Source organism: Parus major, chromosome 7 (genome assembly GCF_001522545.3).
Source record: "Parus major isolate Abel chromosome 7, Parus_major1.1, whole genome shotgun sequence".
Lineage (NCBI taxonomy): Eukaryota > Metazoa > Chordata > Aves > Passeriformes > Paridae > Parus > Parus major.
In genome coordinates this window covers 26,664,000-26,683,187 of record NC_031776.1, presented here as the reverse complement: position 1 = coordinate 26,683,187, position 19,188 = coordinate 26,664,000, and the positions used below count along the sequence as shown (strand labels likewise).

Here is a 19,188-nt window from a genome sequence, read left to right as displayed (position 1 = left end):
TTCCAAATCCTAAGAACTGGTACTATTAACAAAAAGACCTGTTTAGAGGATCTACCAACTACTGCTGTATCTCCTATAAACAACTGTGTAAACAACCACTCTCTTTCCCCTGTAATTCTCTGTGCTATTTTGCTGGATTCCCAACAACCATTTTAATGGTACTTACTGCCAAGGAGCATCCTCTCACGGCCATAATTCAAGGTCCTCAATAGCTACTTCTCTGTTGTGAAATGTAATGTGAAGGACAAACACTACCAGCCCACAGCATAACAAGTTCTAATAAATTGCTTAATTAATGTGTTCAATACAAATGACAAATTATGTTACATCCTTTACTTCCATGTGTTTAATTATCTTGTCTTTCAAAACATTTTAAGAAGTCTTACATCACACAATCAGTCTAAAAAGCCAAAGATTTATGGCTGTGGGCTGATTTCATCATTTTATTCTCTACTTTTTCACAGGGTTCAGCTTTTTGCCTAGATTTAAGGTGTATGTAAATATATTCCTAAACACAGAATATGAGGTAAGTATGAAGTGCTACGTGGGAAAAACACAACTCTGATTTAGTCTATAAAAAAATGGCCTCCCAGTAATGTTAATGTTCAGGATAAAATAAACAAGTCCCAAAAGATTCCACTGAAAATACTCAGTGACAAGTAGGTGTCAGAAAGGAAAGAACAGGACAAAAGGAAGGCAAAAAAGCATTAGTGATGTTCTTGTAACCTCCAGGGAGGAGAAGAAGATTCAGCAAAAGGTAAAATTTGATAACATCTTTTTTTCTTTTATATTCCATATGATGTATATTAACCATGAACTAAAAAAATAGGTGGGGAAAATGAAGTTCCTGTAACATTTAGAAAGGAGTAATGATTTAGGGGTTTATTTTTAGAAGTCAAATTTACTGTCACATGTCTGGCACATCTGACAAACCCAGAAGCGCATGGTACAGAAGGAAAATTCTTTTTAACATCCTTGTCTGTATGATAGACTCCTTAACCTCATAGGTAACTGAGCTGGGGAGGAAAGCAGGTAAAAGCATATCTGTACATGAGAAGGGATTTATCAGTACATGTAAAGGATGTATCCTCCATCCGACATGCAAATTCACACTTCAACATTTTCACCATGTGCTCCCACTTCAGCCTGCACTGAATTTATGCAGTTCTGGCTTGGATTTCCAATACAGTTTTAGGTCACACACTGGCAGAGAACAAAAATTCACCATAGAAAATTCACAGCTGCTTCAAGAGACACACTGAAATGTGCAACTTGAATTTTCCCTCATATGCATAGGCATCAAATGTACTGAGAAGAGAGGTTACGGTCCCTGTTTAAAACATGACTCAGAGGACTGGAGATGGTCTTAGTCTGATATTACACACTGCAACCAAAAGAATAATTATGGACTAGAAAGGGACTTAAGAATACACTTGGATATTACAGGTCTGTTTGAGATAAGGAACATAAAGCAGCCAGGATTAAATGTCAGTCTTAACGGTGATTTCCTTATGTCTCTGACTGCTCTGATAGGTGGTGGGCTTTACTAGCTCTCCTTAATGTTAATCACAAGAGCCTAGGGAGCAGAGACTGCTATGAAGTACAAAACCCCCAATCTAAGCCTTACAAACCTCATGAACATTCTTCTAATTTTATGTATATTAACTCTGACAGAATTGTCTCATGGAAATCTTTTGCATATTCCCACCGATTACTCACAGACTGAAGGAATACACTAAAGCATTTAAAGAAATTCCAGTTACACTGGCTTCTAAAATGCTTCCAATTAGCTTGCATGTGATCTTGTCCCTCTGACAGGCTCTGTAACATTCAAATTGTTGTATTAATGCATATACACATCTAGAATAAGTGCATAATTTGGTGCTCAGCCAGTTGTGGCTAATGCATTAAGCAATAATGCTCATCTAAAAAATATTACTGTATTTTGGTATCACACTTCAAATAATGGATGAAAACTGGCCTTAAGCCTTAACCCACAAAACAAGGCAAGTTATGCGGTATAACATCACACGGTCTGTACAATTATTTACTAAGTCTCAAGAAACTTCACTCAAAACCATTATTTTGCTTCACTGAGTTGGCCATAATTCTTGGTAGATTTTTTAATTAAACTGTGTAAAAGATCAAGCTACTTCCTCATGTAGAGCTACAATTCTTGAAAACTTCTTTTTTGGGAGTAGGATAAGTAGGCAAATTTGTCATTTTCAGCTGAAGATGACACATATTTTCACAGCACAAATATGTGAAATTAACCTTTTCCATCAGTATTCTGCTCATACTCTTTTCTTTATTCTCTATATAGTTTTCAATAAATTTTAGCATCATGTTTTATACATCTCACTCATCTGACTCTAGAGTCCAAAGCCTTTCTTTGTTCCTTGCAATGCTTCTCCTAAGTTATGTATTTCATTGTTTTCATAGGCCTAATTTCTGCTACACTGGAAAATTTTGTTCAAAGATGATAAGAATTTGTAGAAACTGTCTTTCCCACTCCCCGAAGATGCCTCACATCTAAATCTCACTTGGGAATTTTCATACTCTCAGGTATTTACAGTCTTCATCCTTGTTTTGGTAAAGCCTAGGGCTGCACATGTCTTCTGGTATATATCATAAATGAAAAGCTACATGAAATACCACATTTCATTGCATTTAAGCCATCTGTCCCATTTCAAAGCTATTGAGATTTAACCCAAGACTGATGAGAATGAACAAACTGCATGTCAAGCACCCCTTGACATTTTAAGAAAATATGAACTAAGGGTAAAATGAGGACAACTCTTTCTGGCCACCCAAGCAGTGCATTTTCCTCAAAAGGGTCACTGTGAAGGGTAGTACAACACAGTTAGTTCAGTCTACCGTGTTCACAGAGTCCTTGAACTGCCAAAACAGTGGGCAACACTGGGCAACCAACATCAGGAGCACCTCGAGTGTGTTTCCTTGTATGCTCACTAAGCACCTAAGAACTGAAATTGCAACCCCCCTACCTGACATTCTGCTCTTAGTTGACTTACCAAGGTTTGTTTTACAGTTCATGTGTTTTTTACCTTCTCATTTCTCCCTCTGAACCTATTTCTTTGTTTTATCCACAGTACCCAGTCATTGGCTTTTAACATCACACCAAACGTTTTCTTTTTCAGCTTAAAAGGTTCTCAAGCTGATTTTCAGGTTAAGCAATACTAAGGGGAAAAAAAAAATCCCAAACAACTTGCTGAAGTAGTACCAGCACTGCGTGGTAGAATTCAAGCTGATTGGAATTCAAGGGGGAAAAACCCAACCCACATAAAATATTTTATTTGTAAGATCTTTTCTTAGTGTTTACATATTATGCAAGCATAACTAGCAAAGAACCAGTGCTACTGCTTTCTTAAAGTAGCAGGAAAGAGTAGTAATGTCTGCATACTCCCACCTCCTTCACACTAAGAGGCAAAAGAAAGTTAAGTGAACAAGTGATCCATATTCCCTGGCTGTACAAAACAAGCACTACTCCTGTACTTAATCAGGATTCCCAGATTCAGGATATATTGATGGAACAATTATACTGTTTGGTCTGTGTGATTTTTAGGAAGAATTCTGTTTCTATCACAAATTCATAAAGTGCATGTGTACAGCAGACAATCATTTAACTGCAGAAAAAGTACAAGGCCTCTTTGGAACATGGACTGGAAGAGACTACATGAAAAAAAGCCATTTTTGCACAAATTCATCTGTCTCACGGCATGATCCCATACATTCAATATGAGAAAATGAACCAATTATTTAACATTTGCATGCAAATTACTTATTTTGGGGTCTTGAGGCATGGCTCCTTGTGTGATCTTGGGCCAGTTTCTGAATCTTACTAAATCTCTGGTTCCTTATTTGCAAAGCAGATTAATATTAATTATGCAGGATGGGGTGAGATTAAATTAACTCGAGGTTGTAAAGGGCTTTCTGATCTTCAGATACTATGGAGAAGAAGGACTAGAAAAATCCATTTAAGAAGCAAAGAAACATGTAAACCCATGGCCACACAACAAACATTTGGTACATCAACTTCATACAGAAAATTTGTAGTAATATTTCTTTGTAGTAGCAGCAAAAATTATATTAGCAGAAAGAATAAAATATGTATATTAAAATAATTAAAACACTTACTTCTTCCTAATTTCTATGTCTGAAACTGGAACACATCTCAGGCCAGCTCCCAACACCATGAGGGATGATGTTAGTAACACTGTTACCCTCAGACCTAAGATGAAAAAACAATAGTATTTTATAAGTTAAATCAGTAATGTTGCAAAAGAAACATTGCTTAAATATATATATACCTATGTATTTACATGCAGTCTCACAGAAATAACACATAAAATATGAAATAACACAGAAATAACACATATTCATATTTCTTTCATATCATAAGCACTTTGGTGCTGATATAAATTCCAGACACATTATGAAATTCTGAGTTATTTCTACACTTATACTCCAAAATTACAAAGGCTTACTCTTGGCATAGTAACACACAGGAGAGTATCCAAAATCTTTACAGACATTCTTGAAAGTGAAAAGTGGTAATAAAAGTATAATCAAAATGTACAATATTCCCTTCAGGATGAGAGGCATCAGGGAACACGCTCAACTGTGTTATCTGAAATCTAAGCAGACACAAAGAAAAATCTGGACTTGTTCATTCTTCTCCAACCACTTAATGAGCACAGACACAGCACCATTATTGTTTTCCTTCTTAATGCAGATATGCATTTCATCCCAAAGAAACAACCATTTATTCAGGGGGAAAAAGGTACAAGTATTTTTTGCAGTCCTTGCAATTAGGGCAGATTTTTGCTGCTCTCAGCTCCAATTGTCAGAGGTTGTAAATATTGTACATTAGAAAATTGAATGATTCCTTGAATATGTCTTTTCCTCATGTGATTTTCAACTGAGAAGTGCTTAGATTAGAAACAACCTTATCTTCATGCTGCAATTACTTTTGCCAGCAGTTTGTTTGTTGCAGTAAAGGTGCTTCCATCAGCAGCAGAGAACAATGACAGCTGAGGGGCTAAAATCCAGAATCTTGCAAAACACCAAAATCATAAATACTCACAAATTAGAAACCACAGAGGAAATCCACATCTGTGAAGTTTTAAATTTTGAAACAACTTCACAACAACAAACAGAAAATAAAAGGCTTCCATAGTCTTAGTAGAATATAATAAAAATTATTGATGATGAGAAACGTGTAATACTGCTAACATTTAGGTAAAACTAGTAATTAACCAAAATACAGATGGTAAAAGAACCTGTCCTATGATAAGTCACCTATCAAACAAATTATTTTGATTTTTTTCTCAAGCTGCCTATTTTCAGAGGAGTGCTCCATCTGATAGTGACTCCTGTGATCAGTACAATTCAAGCAAAAGTTGCATTAAATAATTTTGTCCCCATGTATTTTAGTAAAATGTGATTTTACTGGGTGAGACAGAATTTTGCTCATATTGTGAGACCTCTTAGTGAACCTCACTCATGGGTATGCAACTCCTGGTGCTGGACACTGCACAAACCAAACCGAAGACATGTTTCTCTATCAATCAGCATATCCCAAAACAACCCAAACGAGAATAAGTTAGTAAGTTAAGTTACAGGTTTGCTGAAATGGAAGTGAGACTTCCTTTGGTAAGGCTCAGTCATTAACACAAGGAATGCCAGCTGTGGTGATGTGACTCGGAAGGGCATCTCACATCCCGAACGCCCTGGAGAAGTATCATCAGTCAAAGATATTTCTTTCCTGGTAGGATTTCCCAATGCCTCCCCCAACTTAGTTGCTTGACTCTGTGCTCAGCCAGCAAACGTTGCTGTTAAACTGGTTTTTCAAGTGTTTTCAGAGAGCCCTAAATAAATGCCCATCTAATATGGCTGTTGAAAATCTTCATGTTCCTATGTTTGCTGGGCCACCACAGGTCTTCATGTGACATTTAACTCCACATTACCATACTGCCTGTGCTGGGGTCAATTATGTATATCTGGATTGCATACATGATGCTTTTTCCTTCTTCAAAATTAATCTTTGTTAGCACTGCTTTTGTGCATAATGAAAATTTGTATGCAGTAAGGATTGGAATTTTATTGATGGAAAATTGAAGTACAAATCTTTTATTTGAAACACCTTAGGTTTTCCATCAGGAAATGCTATTGAAAATTTTTCAGGAAAGCTCTAGTACAGTACACACCACCTTATTTTCCATGTAAAGTAGGCTCTTTTTGAACTACATTTCACAGAACACGTTGCATTCTGCCTTTCAAAAGATACAAGAACAGCAAGGAAGCATGGAAGGTGCTGCTCATGGGGCCCCACTTAAAGTGCAACCCAGGGGCAAGCCCAGGACATAGATGTAAATGAGAAACAGAAATTTAAGTTTAAATCACCATAGGACATAAAATGAGTGATGCTATATTAAAAACTCCTATTTGATTTCTAATTTTTAAGATCCCTAAACCAAAATATATACAAATCAAGAAAGTTTTAAATTAAATCTGCACAAAAAATTTCCCTAAGAAAACCCCCAACATGCAATTTGGTGAAAAATTAATTAGATGCTGAAGTCTGCCTCCAGCCCTAAATTCAGGCTTATCTTTAATGTCAACCTCACATATCAGATAATTTTAAATTAAAATTATCTGTTAAAGCTTCACAATCGTGTATGCCTGATGTCTCCATTCTTTGAAGCCCTAATCTTGAATACTATTTACTGTAAGGTATCTTTTCAAAATGTTTTGATTGCCCAGATTATTCTTTGTCCTTTCTTTCTGTTTCCACCTTAACATGTAAACACAGCCCTGAAAATTCCTTTGGTCCTTCAACATGTTGCATGTTGAAAATGATGACATCAAAGCAAACAAAAGACTGTCAGACAAGCTGCATATTAGGCATTTTCTTTTCTCATTTCACAATATGGTTTTACCCTCTAAGCACCTCACCCTGTTATTTTGCTTTACATTAATTCCTTTTCATCTTTATTAGAAACCAGTCTTTTTATTTATTTCAGTATTTTTTGTTTTGAATGCTGCAGTTGTTGTTAAAGTGAATTTGACATCTTGTATTACTCTAAAAGGTGCACCCCAGAGTGCTTCAGATAGCAGCCATGCATCATGGGGACTATAAACCAAAGTAACCAACCAAGCTTGAAAAACAGCCTGTGAACCTTGCAGAAAATTATGTCTCTACTTTAAAAGATCTAAGTAATTCACTCAACCAAGAGATTTTGTGTAGATGTAATTAACTTCATTAATTCTACCCTGTAAATGCAAGCAGTAATTGGAGGGAGGGAGGAAGGTCCATCATTAAGTTTCTATCCCTTTCTGTCAGAGGTTTCTCACACATGGCTAGAAGGGGAAGGGGAAGAAATTCCTTTAAACAAGATTTTCTGCCAATAGGTGAAATTTTGGGTTCTTTACACCTTGTCCCTTTAGCTCCTCCTTCCCATCCTGTTCCTGCAGGAGGTTTCTGGGCCCCACAGGTGGCAGTGGCTCTTGAGCTAACTGTGGCCTCATTCAAAACAGCCAGCACTCATTGAGAGCAACAGAAAAGTCCAAGCAAGTGGCAGAAATTAAGTCAGTAATAGAAAAGACATATTAATTATCATTTATGAGTGTAATAGTCGATATTGTTCAACTGTTTAACCCTCCTGCGGCTCATAACACCATCTGCTTTATGACTTCAGCAGTCAATACTGCATTTGCTGTTTCATATTTCTTTTTAAAACAACTGTCTCCAAACTCTGGCCACTATTACAGATTTTACAAACTCTCAAGCCACAATCCTCCACCACTCACAGCCCAACACAGAGCACAAGCAGAACCCCACCCTGCTGGAACGTGGGAGCAGCAGCTGCCAGGGGCACCCAGCTGCTCTTCAGCTCCCCTGAGCAACATCAAGCAAGAACATCCAGGCCGTGGGTGCTGATCCCCCACAACTCCTCCAGCATGCCTCAGTTTCAAGATACTTTTCAAAGTATATGAAAAGAAAATGCATTCCCCCACGCCCACATTACTGATTTGTAACCCAAAGAGTGAATTTAGCCCAGTTTAATAAGAAAATTAACAAAAGATGCTGTTGTCCTCATTCCAACAATTTATACATTAGTTTGTCGCTTCCAACAAGTTGTTTTGTCACTAACTTTGTAGTTTGTCACTAACCTGTTCCTGTGCATCTCCCCGGACCTGAGCCCAGCACAGCAGATCCCTCAGCTCTCCACTACTGCAACAGAGCACTGCAAGCAGCCTCTTCTAGCTCAGAGCATCACACACATGGCAGACACTGCTTGAGTTTGGTTTCCCCCCTACAAAGATGCATTCATCCTAGGGGAAATCCCAGCTGGATGGGCAGAACAGACAAGTTTTCACCTTTCTCCTTTTTTTAATACAAGTTTGGCCAGAGGAAAGGTTGCTGGATTCAGCCCTGGCACAAATCACAGTTCCTACATGTTTCCTTATACGAAATTAACCTATAAAAAACAACTTTTACATTTAGGCTCACTAAGTAAAGTTCCAAGTCTTCCACAATTTTTCTTTGGAAATTGAATTGTTTTTATGTCTTATTAAATGCCCTCCTTATTGCTTAAGCATTATTTTTAAATGGGTTTCTTTGCTGGATCCCAATACTCTGTTTCATAAGATGGGTCTGCTTTTCTCCCTTCTTAATATAAGCCTACACATTTAGCTATAATTTTAAAAAGGCTTAATTAAAGAGCTCCCTTTATTAGGGAATCCTGAAAGCACTGCACACATATGCCAAGCCCCAGAAATCTTTGGATTTTTAACCCAGCACTTCTAGCAAAATTATACTAATAGCTGCAACATTTACTCCCATAACATCAATTATCTTTGTCATGATTAAAATACCAAAAAAAAAATTTGCTTTCTACTAAACACAGAGAATAAAACTTGCATTGTGCCTGCTCTTTGCCAAATTGACTGCAGTCATTAAGGAGGATAAGTGGCAATTCAGAAGAGGCATCCTTACATCAAGCAATACAATTTTCAAAAGAAAAGAACCTTTTCAATGATGTAAAAATACTTCATAGATGAGATGTGGTCCCAGTCTTTCTGCTAACACATGGAATAAACTTGAAAAGTCAGTATATTGGGCCTGCCTCAGATTCCACAAAGGCACTTGATTGCAGAGTGGCATAAATTGTGTCTGGAAACTCAATGGAAAATAAATACATCCTCAAGAATAGCATCAATAAAAACTGGGTACCAAATACAAACACTGCAAGCAAGAAAGAACAACTACCAGGTCATATGTAGCTAATGCAAAATTACAGATATCACAGATCATTCTGAGGTGGAAGGGATCCACAAGCATTAAGTTCAGCTCTTAAGTGAATGGCCCATACAGTGATTGAGCCCACCACCATGATGTTATCAGCACCATAAATACCATGCTCTAATCCTAGTTTGATGGCCAAGATATCACTGGTGCTATTAATTGCAGCTTCTATCACTGGGTGCTATTAAACACAACCTGGACCTCCCTTTCTCCCTGGGTACTTGATGCTGATCCTTCTGTTATTGCCCCATTTCAAACCTCTGTTTTTAAAGTAAGATGAAGCCAAGTGCTTCCATTCATTCCCCTGGCTTTATGTGGCACTGCAAAGACAGCATCCCAGTTTCAACTGGAAAGATTTAGTACCTGAGTACTTTTTTTTTCTCATTGAAAATGAAGCTAACTCCATTTAAACATTCTGCAAGACAGGTGACAGCATCCTTCAGGCTTCAAAATGTAAGAACCGAGCTCTATCATACAGAACCTGTCTAAAATAAATTAAACCCAGCACTACATTTCAACCCTCAGTCTTGTCTAGGGCACAAGAAGATCTTTTCCTGCACTAATCCACAACACAGTCCAGTTCCATATTTCAGTGGAGGGTTGCAGGGCAGATTCCATCTGACACTGCTCCAATTTCTGTCTGATATAAACAGTCGGCAGATTGAGATGCCCAGATGAAATATGTACTAGAAACTTCTTGAAATGTAGACATGGGAGGTAATGATCTTCAGAGGGACAATCTCTCTTTATAGTATCTTACAGCTGTTACAACAGAATCTGTCAGCAATTGCTGCCCAGTTAACAGCAAGGCTATCAGCAGGAGTTTGACATTTCTATATAAACTGATTCACCTGCAAAAATTTTTAAATTTAAATTTGAGGAAGCAAACTGTATACAAACACAATAAGTTGAAGTAAAATAGTCCCTGTGATTTGGACAAACATTTTCATCAGGGTCAGAATTTCAGTAGAGCCAATACCCCAGAAGTGTAATCAACCACTGATGGGGAAAATCCACAAGGAAGGCCCTGCCAAATCAGGAAGACAGATGGGTGCCCACAACCAGATCTGACCCAAAGATAAAGTCATCTCTGCTGCTAGCACTTGTTGGACAGACATAGAAAGGCTGTGTGCAAACTGAAAGCGTGAGGACCAATACACATGCTTTCTTTTTTCCAGTGTACTTCTCAGATGAAGAACATGCACTCAGCATAAACATCATCATGTGCATCCTTGTAAGGAGAATATCCCTCCCAAATTCTGAAGTTAGTTAAGAATTTTGTAAAAAAACACAATATAGCTCAGAGACTCAAAGCACAAAATTTAGCCAGTCTAGTGTTTCACTGAAATGACACTCATCTTGAGGAAATGACTGAACATGTATAACCACTAAAACAGATATGGAAGCTGACAGAACGTAATTGTGAGAAAGAAAACGAAAGAGAATACAACTGAGAGTTATTATGACAATCAAACAACCACTCCACAATTCCTGAGCTGCTGCACCTTTTTTTATATGCACCCTGACTTTAAGGAAACCAACACACACACACACACACTAATTGCACACGTCTCACTTCTGGTTTGTACTGTAAATACTGTTCCTGTTTTAAGTTATTTTTATTCTTCTCCACACACACCCCTCACCAGCGTTCATTAAAGCATATTAATGTCCTTATTTTTCTGTTTATTCTAGGTACAAGAACTTGACTGCACCTGTTAGAAAGAACAAGTTAAAACAACCTCATCAAAAGGCTGCAGGGTGCTTTTATCTCATTTGCATGGATGAAGCCAAGCCCATATGAACAGTGGACTTACACTGTATGTAACATTTTTCCAGCATTTAGGCAAACAGAATCTCTAAAAATACGTAAAGGAGAGTATCACTTAATTCTCCTGCTCTATACTCCTCTAGTTCTACAGACTTAATGACCCAAATTCTTTACAGAATTGGCTCCACTACCACAGATTTAACCACAGTTGGTGACCCACTACACCTGTAAATACAAAGCAAGTATTTCAGAGTTTGTGCAGCGATTTAAAAGTCTGCTACTGTAAATAAAATAGTCTTGTTTTTAAGAACTGAACAGGCTTAATCTAAGCTTTTGGATATACAAAAAGGTAGCTTACAAGCTTACATGTTCCTTTCACATGGCAGTGAAGGATTTTGAAGCATCCTAACAGTTTAACATCAACAATGGGAAAAAATGGCAAAATATGTAAATTAGAAATCTGCATTGCAAGTTTATACAAGTGTTGTAAATTCTATTCAGCATGTCAGAGACTGACATTTTGCCTGAACAGATAAACAAAGCGCTGAGCTGAATGGTATTTGCCTGAAGATCAAAATGATGATTTCAGAATCAGTTTTAGACCCTTTACTAGAGAATATCTCCTATTCTTTAATAGTATGTTTCTTGGTTTCAAAGGAGACCAATTATTTTAGCCAATTACTGTTATTATACATTTTACCGCAGAAAGCATCCATTTTATCTGCAACTAATCCAAGCGCAATGAACCTCTCTTAATGCTTGCAGAGCATCTCTGAGAGAAGAGAGCACTGGCCTGGGGCAGCAGGACCTGCATCTCTCAACATGAAATTGGGCAGGCCACTTCTCTTTTGCTTCCCTTTTCTCATTTTCCCCTGTCCTCTCTGCCTTGTTTATTCAGGCTATGAACACAATGAGATAGGGGTCAGTCTCACCATTAGCATTAGAAAGTCTGTTAAATCAGGTTTTCTCTTTACCTGAGGTGAGTGTAGTGCCTGGATACAACAAAAAAGAGCTATTTAAGTATTTCCTAAGTCTGTGACATTAACAAACACTTGTATGAATTGTTCTTTCTTCTCTTACCACTAGGTAGCTGCTTTCTACTCTCAACACCAGTATCTAATAAAACATGAAAATTCAGGTGAATCATTGAATCCACCTTTTTCCATTTGATAAAACTAAATCTACATAATGGCACATGCTAATGTGTACATAGAGAGACATCGCAGAGCAACTGACAAAAATGGCCAGTAATGCAGCTGGGGGCTAAGCCTCCTCACTAATTCTGAAGCTAAAGAAAGTTGACAGAAAGTATAGGACAAGAAGCCTTCGCTCTAGCTCTCCTGAATGAACACCAACAACCTAAGTGCTTACAGCACCACACAAGGGGAAGGAAACACTTTCTTTTCTCTTTCCACTCTTTTCAAGGATTCCCAATTGCACAGCAGGCTCAATTACCACACCATTAACTACAGAGCCTTACCTGCGGCAAGAGAGAGCAAAAACAATCCCTCTTACACCCATCTACCAGGGAAGGTGTTCTCTTGTTAGTACATTCTCACACCACTCAACGGTGCATGAAATTCTTCTTTTTAAGAAGTACAGAGGCATTTTGCTTTGCCTCAACAGAGTACCAAGAAGCAACCGTGCAGCAAGGATTGGCAGCTACATTAAATACTGCCTACTGCAACTGCTAAGCAGGACACTAAGTGCAAGTTTCTCCTTTTTATTATCCCTGCTGTGAGTGAGGGAAATAAAGAGCTCCAAGCGCTTCACTGATGTAATATCCATGCAGGCCTTGTGACTTATTTGAAAGGTCACTGGAGTGAGCTTTCAAATTTTCTATGTGTGAACAGTTTCAGTGTTACTTTAACATTCAAATGCATCAGGCACTATTTAGGGTACATAGTTCATTCTACAAGACATCTTTTGCAGCACTATAATGAGTCCTAAACCCATCATATTTTTTAAGGGTCCTGATCAATTCTTTAGGTTCATGTGATTAATTAAAATTATACCACCACCTTTCTCAAGTATTTAAAAGAGATGGCTCTCATCAACAAATAAAGAAGTAAAACAAAAAAGTTTCTAACTGTGGTTATATTTGATGTCCTGTATTCCAGAAAAACACCAGTACTCTTTGCAAAAAGCAGAAGACCTCTCACTTTCAAAACACATCACTCCCTCTGGCTGAGTCACAGATCTCCATCTCTAAAAACAGGAAAAATCTAAAAAACCCTCTCAACTAAAAATCTGCATGAGAAAGCTTAATTTACAGCTTTTGAGGAAGTTGGAGCATTGTTCACAAGCTCCTGCAGCACAATTACAGCTACAGCACAGCTACAGAGCTAAAATAGCACATGCACGCAAGAAGCACTAAAAAACCAAAGTTATGGCAGGAAGTGATGGAATAGCTGAGAATGTCACCACCGAGAGAAAGGCAGGGAAAGCCACAATTTCCCTGGTGGTGGGAATATATAATAATGTAATTTTAACTAAAAAACTTCCTAAAGAATTTTTTATCAGGTCTTCGGTCTGCTCAGTTAAGGTTATACCACACTGCCAGTGGAAGAATTCAAATACTCTCCCAGAAAATTTCTGAAATGAAACAGTTGCCAAAACACTGTATTTCTTCAATTTACTTCTCATCTTCAGTAACCATGGTTTTGGGGGTTTGGATGTTTTTTAACAAATATTTTATATAAACCAAGTATTTTTATTTGACAATGTCAGACTACACATTTTCACAATAGGGAAGATTATTTCAGGACCTGCGTTACGCAGTTTGATCAGTCTGAAAAGGCAAGCAAATCCCCCTGATTTACATGGCTCTTTTCCCACAAGTAAGGCATTTCTTACAAGAAGAAAAAAAACACAGGTGAAAAATAAGCAATGCAGAAAATATCCAAACTTTATTAATGAGTAATGAATCTCATTTTTGTCTTTGATTCAGACTTGTTTTTCACTCCTAAAATGTAACATGAAACTAACTCCTATAAACAACATCTGCTGAAAATAATTAATAAAAATTACTTTGTTTATGCAGTTGTGTAATGCTTTTACTAGAATTCAGAAATCAGTAAAGTGCGATTAGTTCAGCATTACCAAGTGAAAATAGTCTTCCTTTGTTCATATTGAGTTTCTTCTGATAGGGAAAATAAATATCACATTAATTATTTGAAGAAAAGCCTCCGTTTTCTTTAAAGGAAATGGATTCAGCTTTTGCAGAATTACAGCTGATCTACTCTTTTTCTCTTTAATAGAATTCTAAACTAATAGCTCAGAATTATAAATACAGTGTAAACATACAGTTAGCAAAACGAATGCAATACAACTTTCCTAAGTACTTTACTACTTCTATAATGAAAAGCTATAAGAAAGCCCAGGGGACTTTGATAATAGAGAAATTATTGCTGTCATTCACATTTAGAAGTTCATACCAGCTACCTTTATGTAGCATGGCTGCCACACTATTAAAAACTCCCAGAAGAAAGGAGACTGGAAAATTTCTATGTTTTTAAAATGCAGAAAGGCAGTGCAAAACAAAACAGTATTTTAGCACTTTTTGTCCCATTCCACAAGGCTTTCCAGAAGGGGGGAGTTACCAGCCAGAGGGACCACATCCTCTTCTGCATCCCAGTGGTGCCTCCATCACGAGGCCAGACATCCGTCACCACCAAAGCCACACAAGAAGGAACAGCCGCCCTCCTCTGCGTCAGCAGCGCCTGGAGAGTCCCGCAGGGAGTGGGTGGTTGTGGCCCACCACACCTCAGGGGAGGCAGGGCTGAAGGGAAGGCAAATTCACCCTCTGGCTGACAACATAGTGCCAGGCAGAGTTCTGAGGTTTGGTTGTGAAGAGGTAAAACACCAGGATATTGTTGGAGATAAGAAAAGGCAAAAAGGTCAATTCTGTCCCAAGAGATTCCCAGCTCCTGGTTTTAAAAGCGCCTCCCAAGATAGCTCACAGAAGCCATGCTGACCTACACTGCTGTGCAGGCATCTGCCCACTCCCCATTTGCTGCTGGCTACATCAGTCCCATTTCCTACTGCCCTTCACAGTATCCATTTCCCTGTCCCTCCTACTCAACTTGTTCCTTCACCTTTCCCACTCCCAGCACTTCTTGCCCTCTGGCTCCAGGTCTTATTTCTCCATCTGTGCCTCCCATACCTCACCCACTACCTTGCATCCAACCTCTCCTACTCCTCAACAAACCAAGAGGAGTGAAGAACAGAGGAAAATAGGACGGCAAGATGGGCATACCACAAGACAGGTGAGGCAGGAAGTAGAGAAGAAGCAGTCAGATTATAAAGTACTTGGGTCAAGAGAAGGTCATGAGGAGTAGTAAAACCGTGAGCAAACAAGGGACATATCAGCACACAGCTGCCCTGGTATTACACCCTCTGTAGTCAACTTCTAAAAGCTACTGTTGACAAAGTATCTTCCTATCTGGACCTGTGTCCTGATCCAGTTCAAGGATGCTTCAGTGCTTTAACTCTGCAGCTGCATAAGAAAAGCAAGGGATCATATTTTACAGTAGTAAATTATTTCCCTATTCATCAATTTCCCAACATCAAGGTATATCAAGTTACATACAGAATCACAGAATTGTTAGATTTGGAAGGGGTCTCTGGAGATCCTCTAGTCCAACCCCTCTGTCAAGGCTGAGGGTTACCCAGAGCAGGTCACACAGGAATGCATCCAGATGAATTTTGAGTGTCTCTAGAGAAGAGACATGACTCCAGGACCTTCCTGGGCAGCATGTTCCAGTGCTCTGCCATCCACAACATAAAGTTCTTCCTCACATTGAAGTGGAACTCCTTGTGTTTTAGTTTATGGCCATCATCCCATGCTCACTGCTTGTATGTGCAGTGCACCAAAGCCCAAGAGCATTACCCCGAGATAACATGGCCATTACTATTGTCACATGAGCTATACGCAAATATAATTATTTTACTTCTCACCATTGAAAAGTTCTTTCAAATCAAGCATGCAGCTTCCTGATATGCTTCACCATGTGGTGTTTAAACAGCTGTCCCAGTACCCCTACACTGCTGCAAAGAGCTGTGTGAAGAGTGCAAAGGGCACGGCTGCTGCGCAGGAGAGCAGCATAAAGAGAACGTATGGAAACATGGCAGGAATCAGAGCTGGGGTGAAATCCCACTCAACAGAAAGACCTAGCTCCAGCAGAGGGTATCTATCTGCAGCCATGACTGATGCTTTTCAACTCAACCTGGCTAGCAATGCTATGATGAACCACAGCAGCATCAAGTTAATACAACTCACCAGCTCCTAATTAAACTACACTACATTGCTAATCACTGTGTATCAAGTGGTCTTTTGCAGCATGCCTGATTCCAAGGAGGGTGGACCAATCTCTAACGAGTCCTCACTTCTGGAAGCACTTGCACAAACACTCTGTGGACATTCATGTAGCCTCAGTATATAAAATTAAGCAACAAAAGCCAAGTTTGGTTCAGTCTAATTTTTTATTTTTTTCTGATGATATAGAGGAAAAGGATGTCTATACAAATATGCACACCAGCACTCATCAAAATAAATTTTGTGAAACCAAGCTGATCAAATACCTGCACTCATGGGATATACCTATATTCAGCTCTCTAATTGCTTCTTTCATCTCTCCACATGAAAAGCAACACTTCATCTCATTTCTTCCAAGATTTGTTAGCTTAGGAAAATTAATCCCTTTCACAGGATTTGATAGGTGTGGATCAGTATCACTTACAAGATAATGAAATACACATCATTAATAGCATGCAGTAGCTGACTACAGGATGAGACAGACTACAGTAAAGCAGGCATTTTCCTTCAAACTTCTTTTGCATTTGGTTCAAGTGCATCAACCACTTGCATCTTCACCAAATGCATGCACCTTTCACTTCTATCAGTAAAGGCATTCTCCTTCTGCTCCTTTCTTAGCTGAAGCCCTAAGTTCACATTTAACGTTCATTCAATCCGAAAGAGCTTCTTGCTGCTCTTCTTGGAGTTAAAACCTTTGCCATTTGTAAGAGACATGAAGGTCATAATAGCCTGAAAAACTTTAAGAATCACCAAAGGACTTTGCCCATTATGGCAAACTGTATAAAGGAGCAACTCTTCATCTGTGACCACCAAGCCCTCCATCCTGCCCCTCCCCCTTGAAAATGACTCCATGAATTCCTGGAAATTTGGACAGTAAGTTATGCAACGTGACTGGACCTTGAGATAAGATAAAGGTGGTACTATTTTCTGATTATCTCAGACTAGGAAGAGAAAAAGCAAGCTGGGTGAGCACTGGTAATAAACACAAAGAATCCACACTGCAAACCAACACAGAAACTGAGCTGAAAATCAGCTTGTCTGACTGGGTACAGCAGGGGGAGGCCATACCCCAACCATTTAAGACGGGAAGCCCACCAACTCAAGAGAAAGACTGAGCATGGGACTAATTAGCATTGGAAGAGAGGGAATCATTTAACCAATAGAATAAAATTACTGTGTAGCCAAATTAACTGATTCCTTTGTTTGATAAAATGTATAAATGGTGAAAGTCTGGAATGACCTCTGGCTCCCACCACTGAGAAGACAAGAAGAAGAGGACCAACTGGATGTTGTCTGCATCTGTGGGTGGTGATACCTTTCTACTTAATCTGTTACTCCCTTCCTTTTTTCTTACTTCTCCCATTCTACCCCACATTTACCGTTAAATAAAATCCATAGTATGGACTTGGACATATGGTCTAGTCTGTACCTTAATTTGGGCATCTCTCTAATAATCATAATTACTGGATCTTAACACTAAGAATACTAAGTAGAATCAGCTGTTTATTATGAAGCCACTCTTTAATCTCTGCATCACACTTTCCTCACTCACCTGTTCCCTTGCCATTCTTAGACACATTTTTGGATCTGTAAGTTTTCCATGGCTACTTCTTGTAGGCTGTACTGACCTACCAAATTCAGAATGCCTAAAAACTTCTACTGCTGAAATGTGTAAATCCTTTTGGCTTGATGTCACTAAATTAAAGTCTTACACTAAGTCTTATCCCAGATGTTTTTAGCTGAAGCTCACAATTGAACTTAGCACATGAATTATGAAATTGGTCATGTTGAAATACTGGGCATTCATCCTGCAGTCATCAATCTGAGATAAGAAAAGTCTGTTTCTGAGACCACAACAAAACGGCGATGAAAATGCATTTCTTTGCCAAAGGTGAGAATTCTCAGACTTTCAAAGTTCACAAGTCACCTCTGGTCCTGTTAAGCACCTGTGACATGACAGAACTATGAATACTTCCATCAAAATCTCAAATTTCCTTATGAGCGCCGCCATGGAAAGTACTTCACACAATCTATATCAACAATGAAACCTATCAGCAACTACACTTGTAGCAATTCTTCTAACTTATTAGTAACATGCTCCAATTCATACTTACATTTTCCAAAAGCCTGAATGACAAAGAAGGACTCTGAAATGCCAAGCACAATGAAAACTCTTAAGAAAATCTTTCCCACCTGCTGGATTCACTTGGCCATTCATGTTTTCACCTGCCTCCTCTCTGTACCCACTTTCACATCTCTCAAAATAAACCCAAAGGCATTTCACAAACACCTCCTAGATCAAAATCTCAGGAGAAAACAAGTTTACTTGGAGTCACCTTCCTTCTGTCCCAGTGACCCTGTATGTGAGGTAGAGGTATCCAAAGGTCCCCTGAAAGTAAAACCAGCATATGCACGCAGCACCGAGTGACAATCCAGGAACTCCAAACTGAAAGCTGCCATGCACAATTCAGTTTATACATCATGTGCAGTTTATTTTATATGGAGAACAGTTATTAAGACATTTTTATATTAGTAAGATCCGATTTAGTACTTGTACTCAATATTCATGGCAATTTTGTCAGACTGCATTAAAAGATTTAATCTCAAAATTCCCAGGTGGAAGAGAAAGAACTATCAAATGTCTCAGAGAAGGAAACCAATACACATGATTTAGGAGACAGCAATAAAATAGGGAATTTGGTATTCAGGAAAGGACTAACTACTCTTACAAATAAAAACTTCCATAGTGTCAATGGACAAGCCAATCTTGAT

The 19,188-nt window shown here is 38.5% G+C and overlaps 1 protein-coding gene across 1 annotated transcript in view; it reads right to left on the bottom strand.

Moving 5' to 3' along the window:
* The window catches only part of SLC49A4 (solute carrier family 49 member 4), a 70,228-nt gene that overhangs the window by 46,137 nt on the left and 4,903 nt on the right, over positions 1–19,188 (bottom strand). Inside the window, exon 2 of the mRNA XM_015634676.3 lies at positions 4,156–4,249. Within this exon, the coding sequence (XP_015490162.1) occupies positions 4,156–4,249 (94 nt within the window). The remainder of the gene's footprint in view (positions 1–4,155; positions 4,250–19,188) is intronic.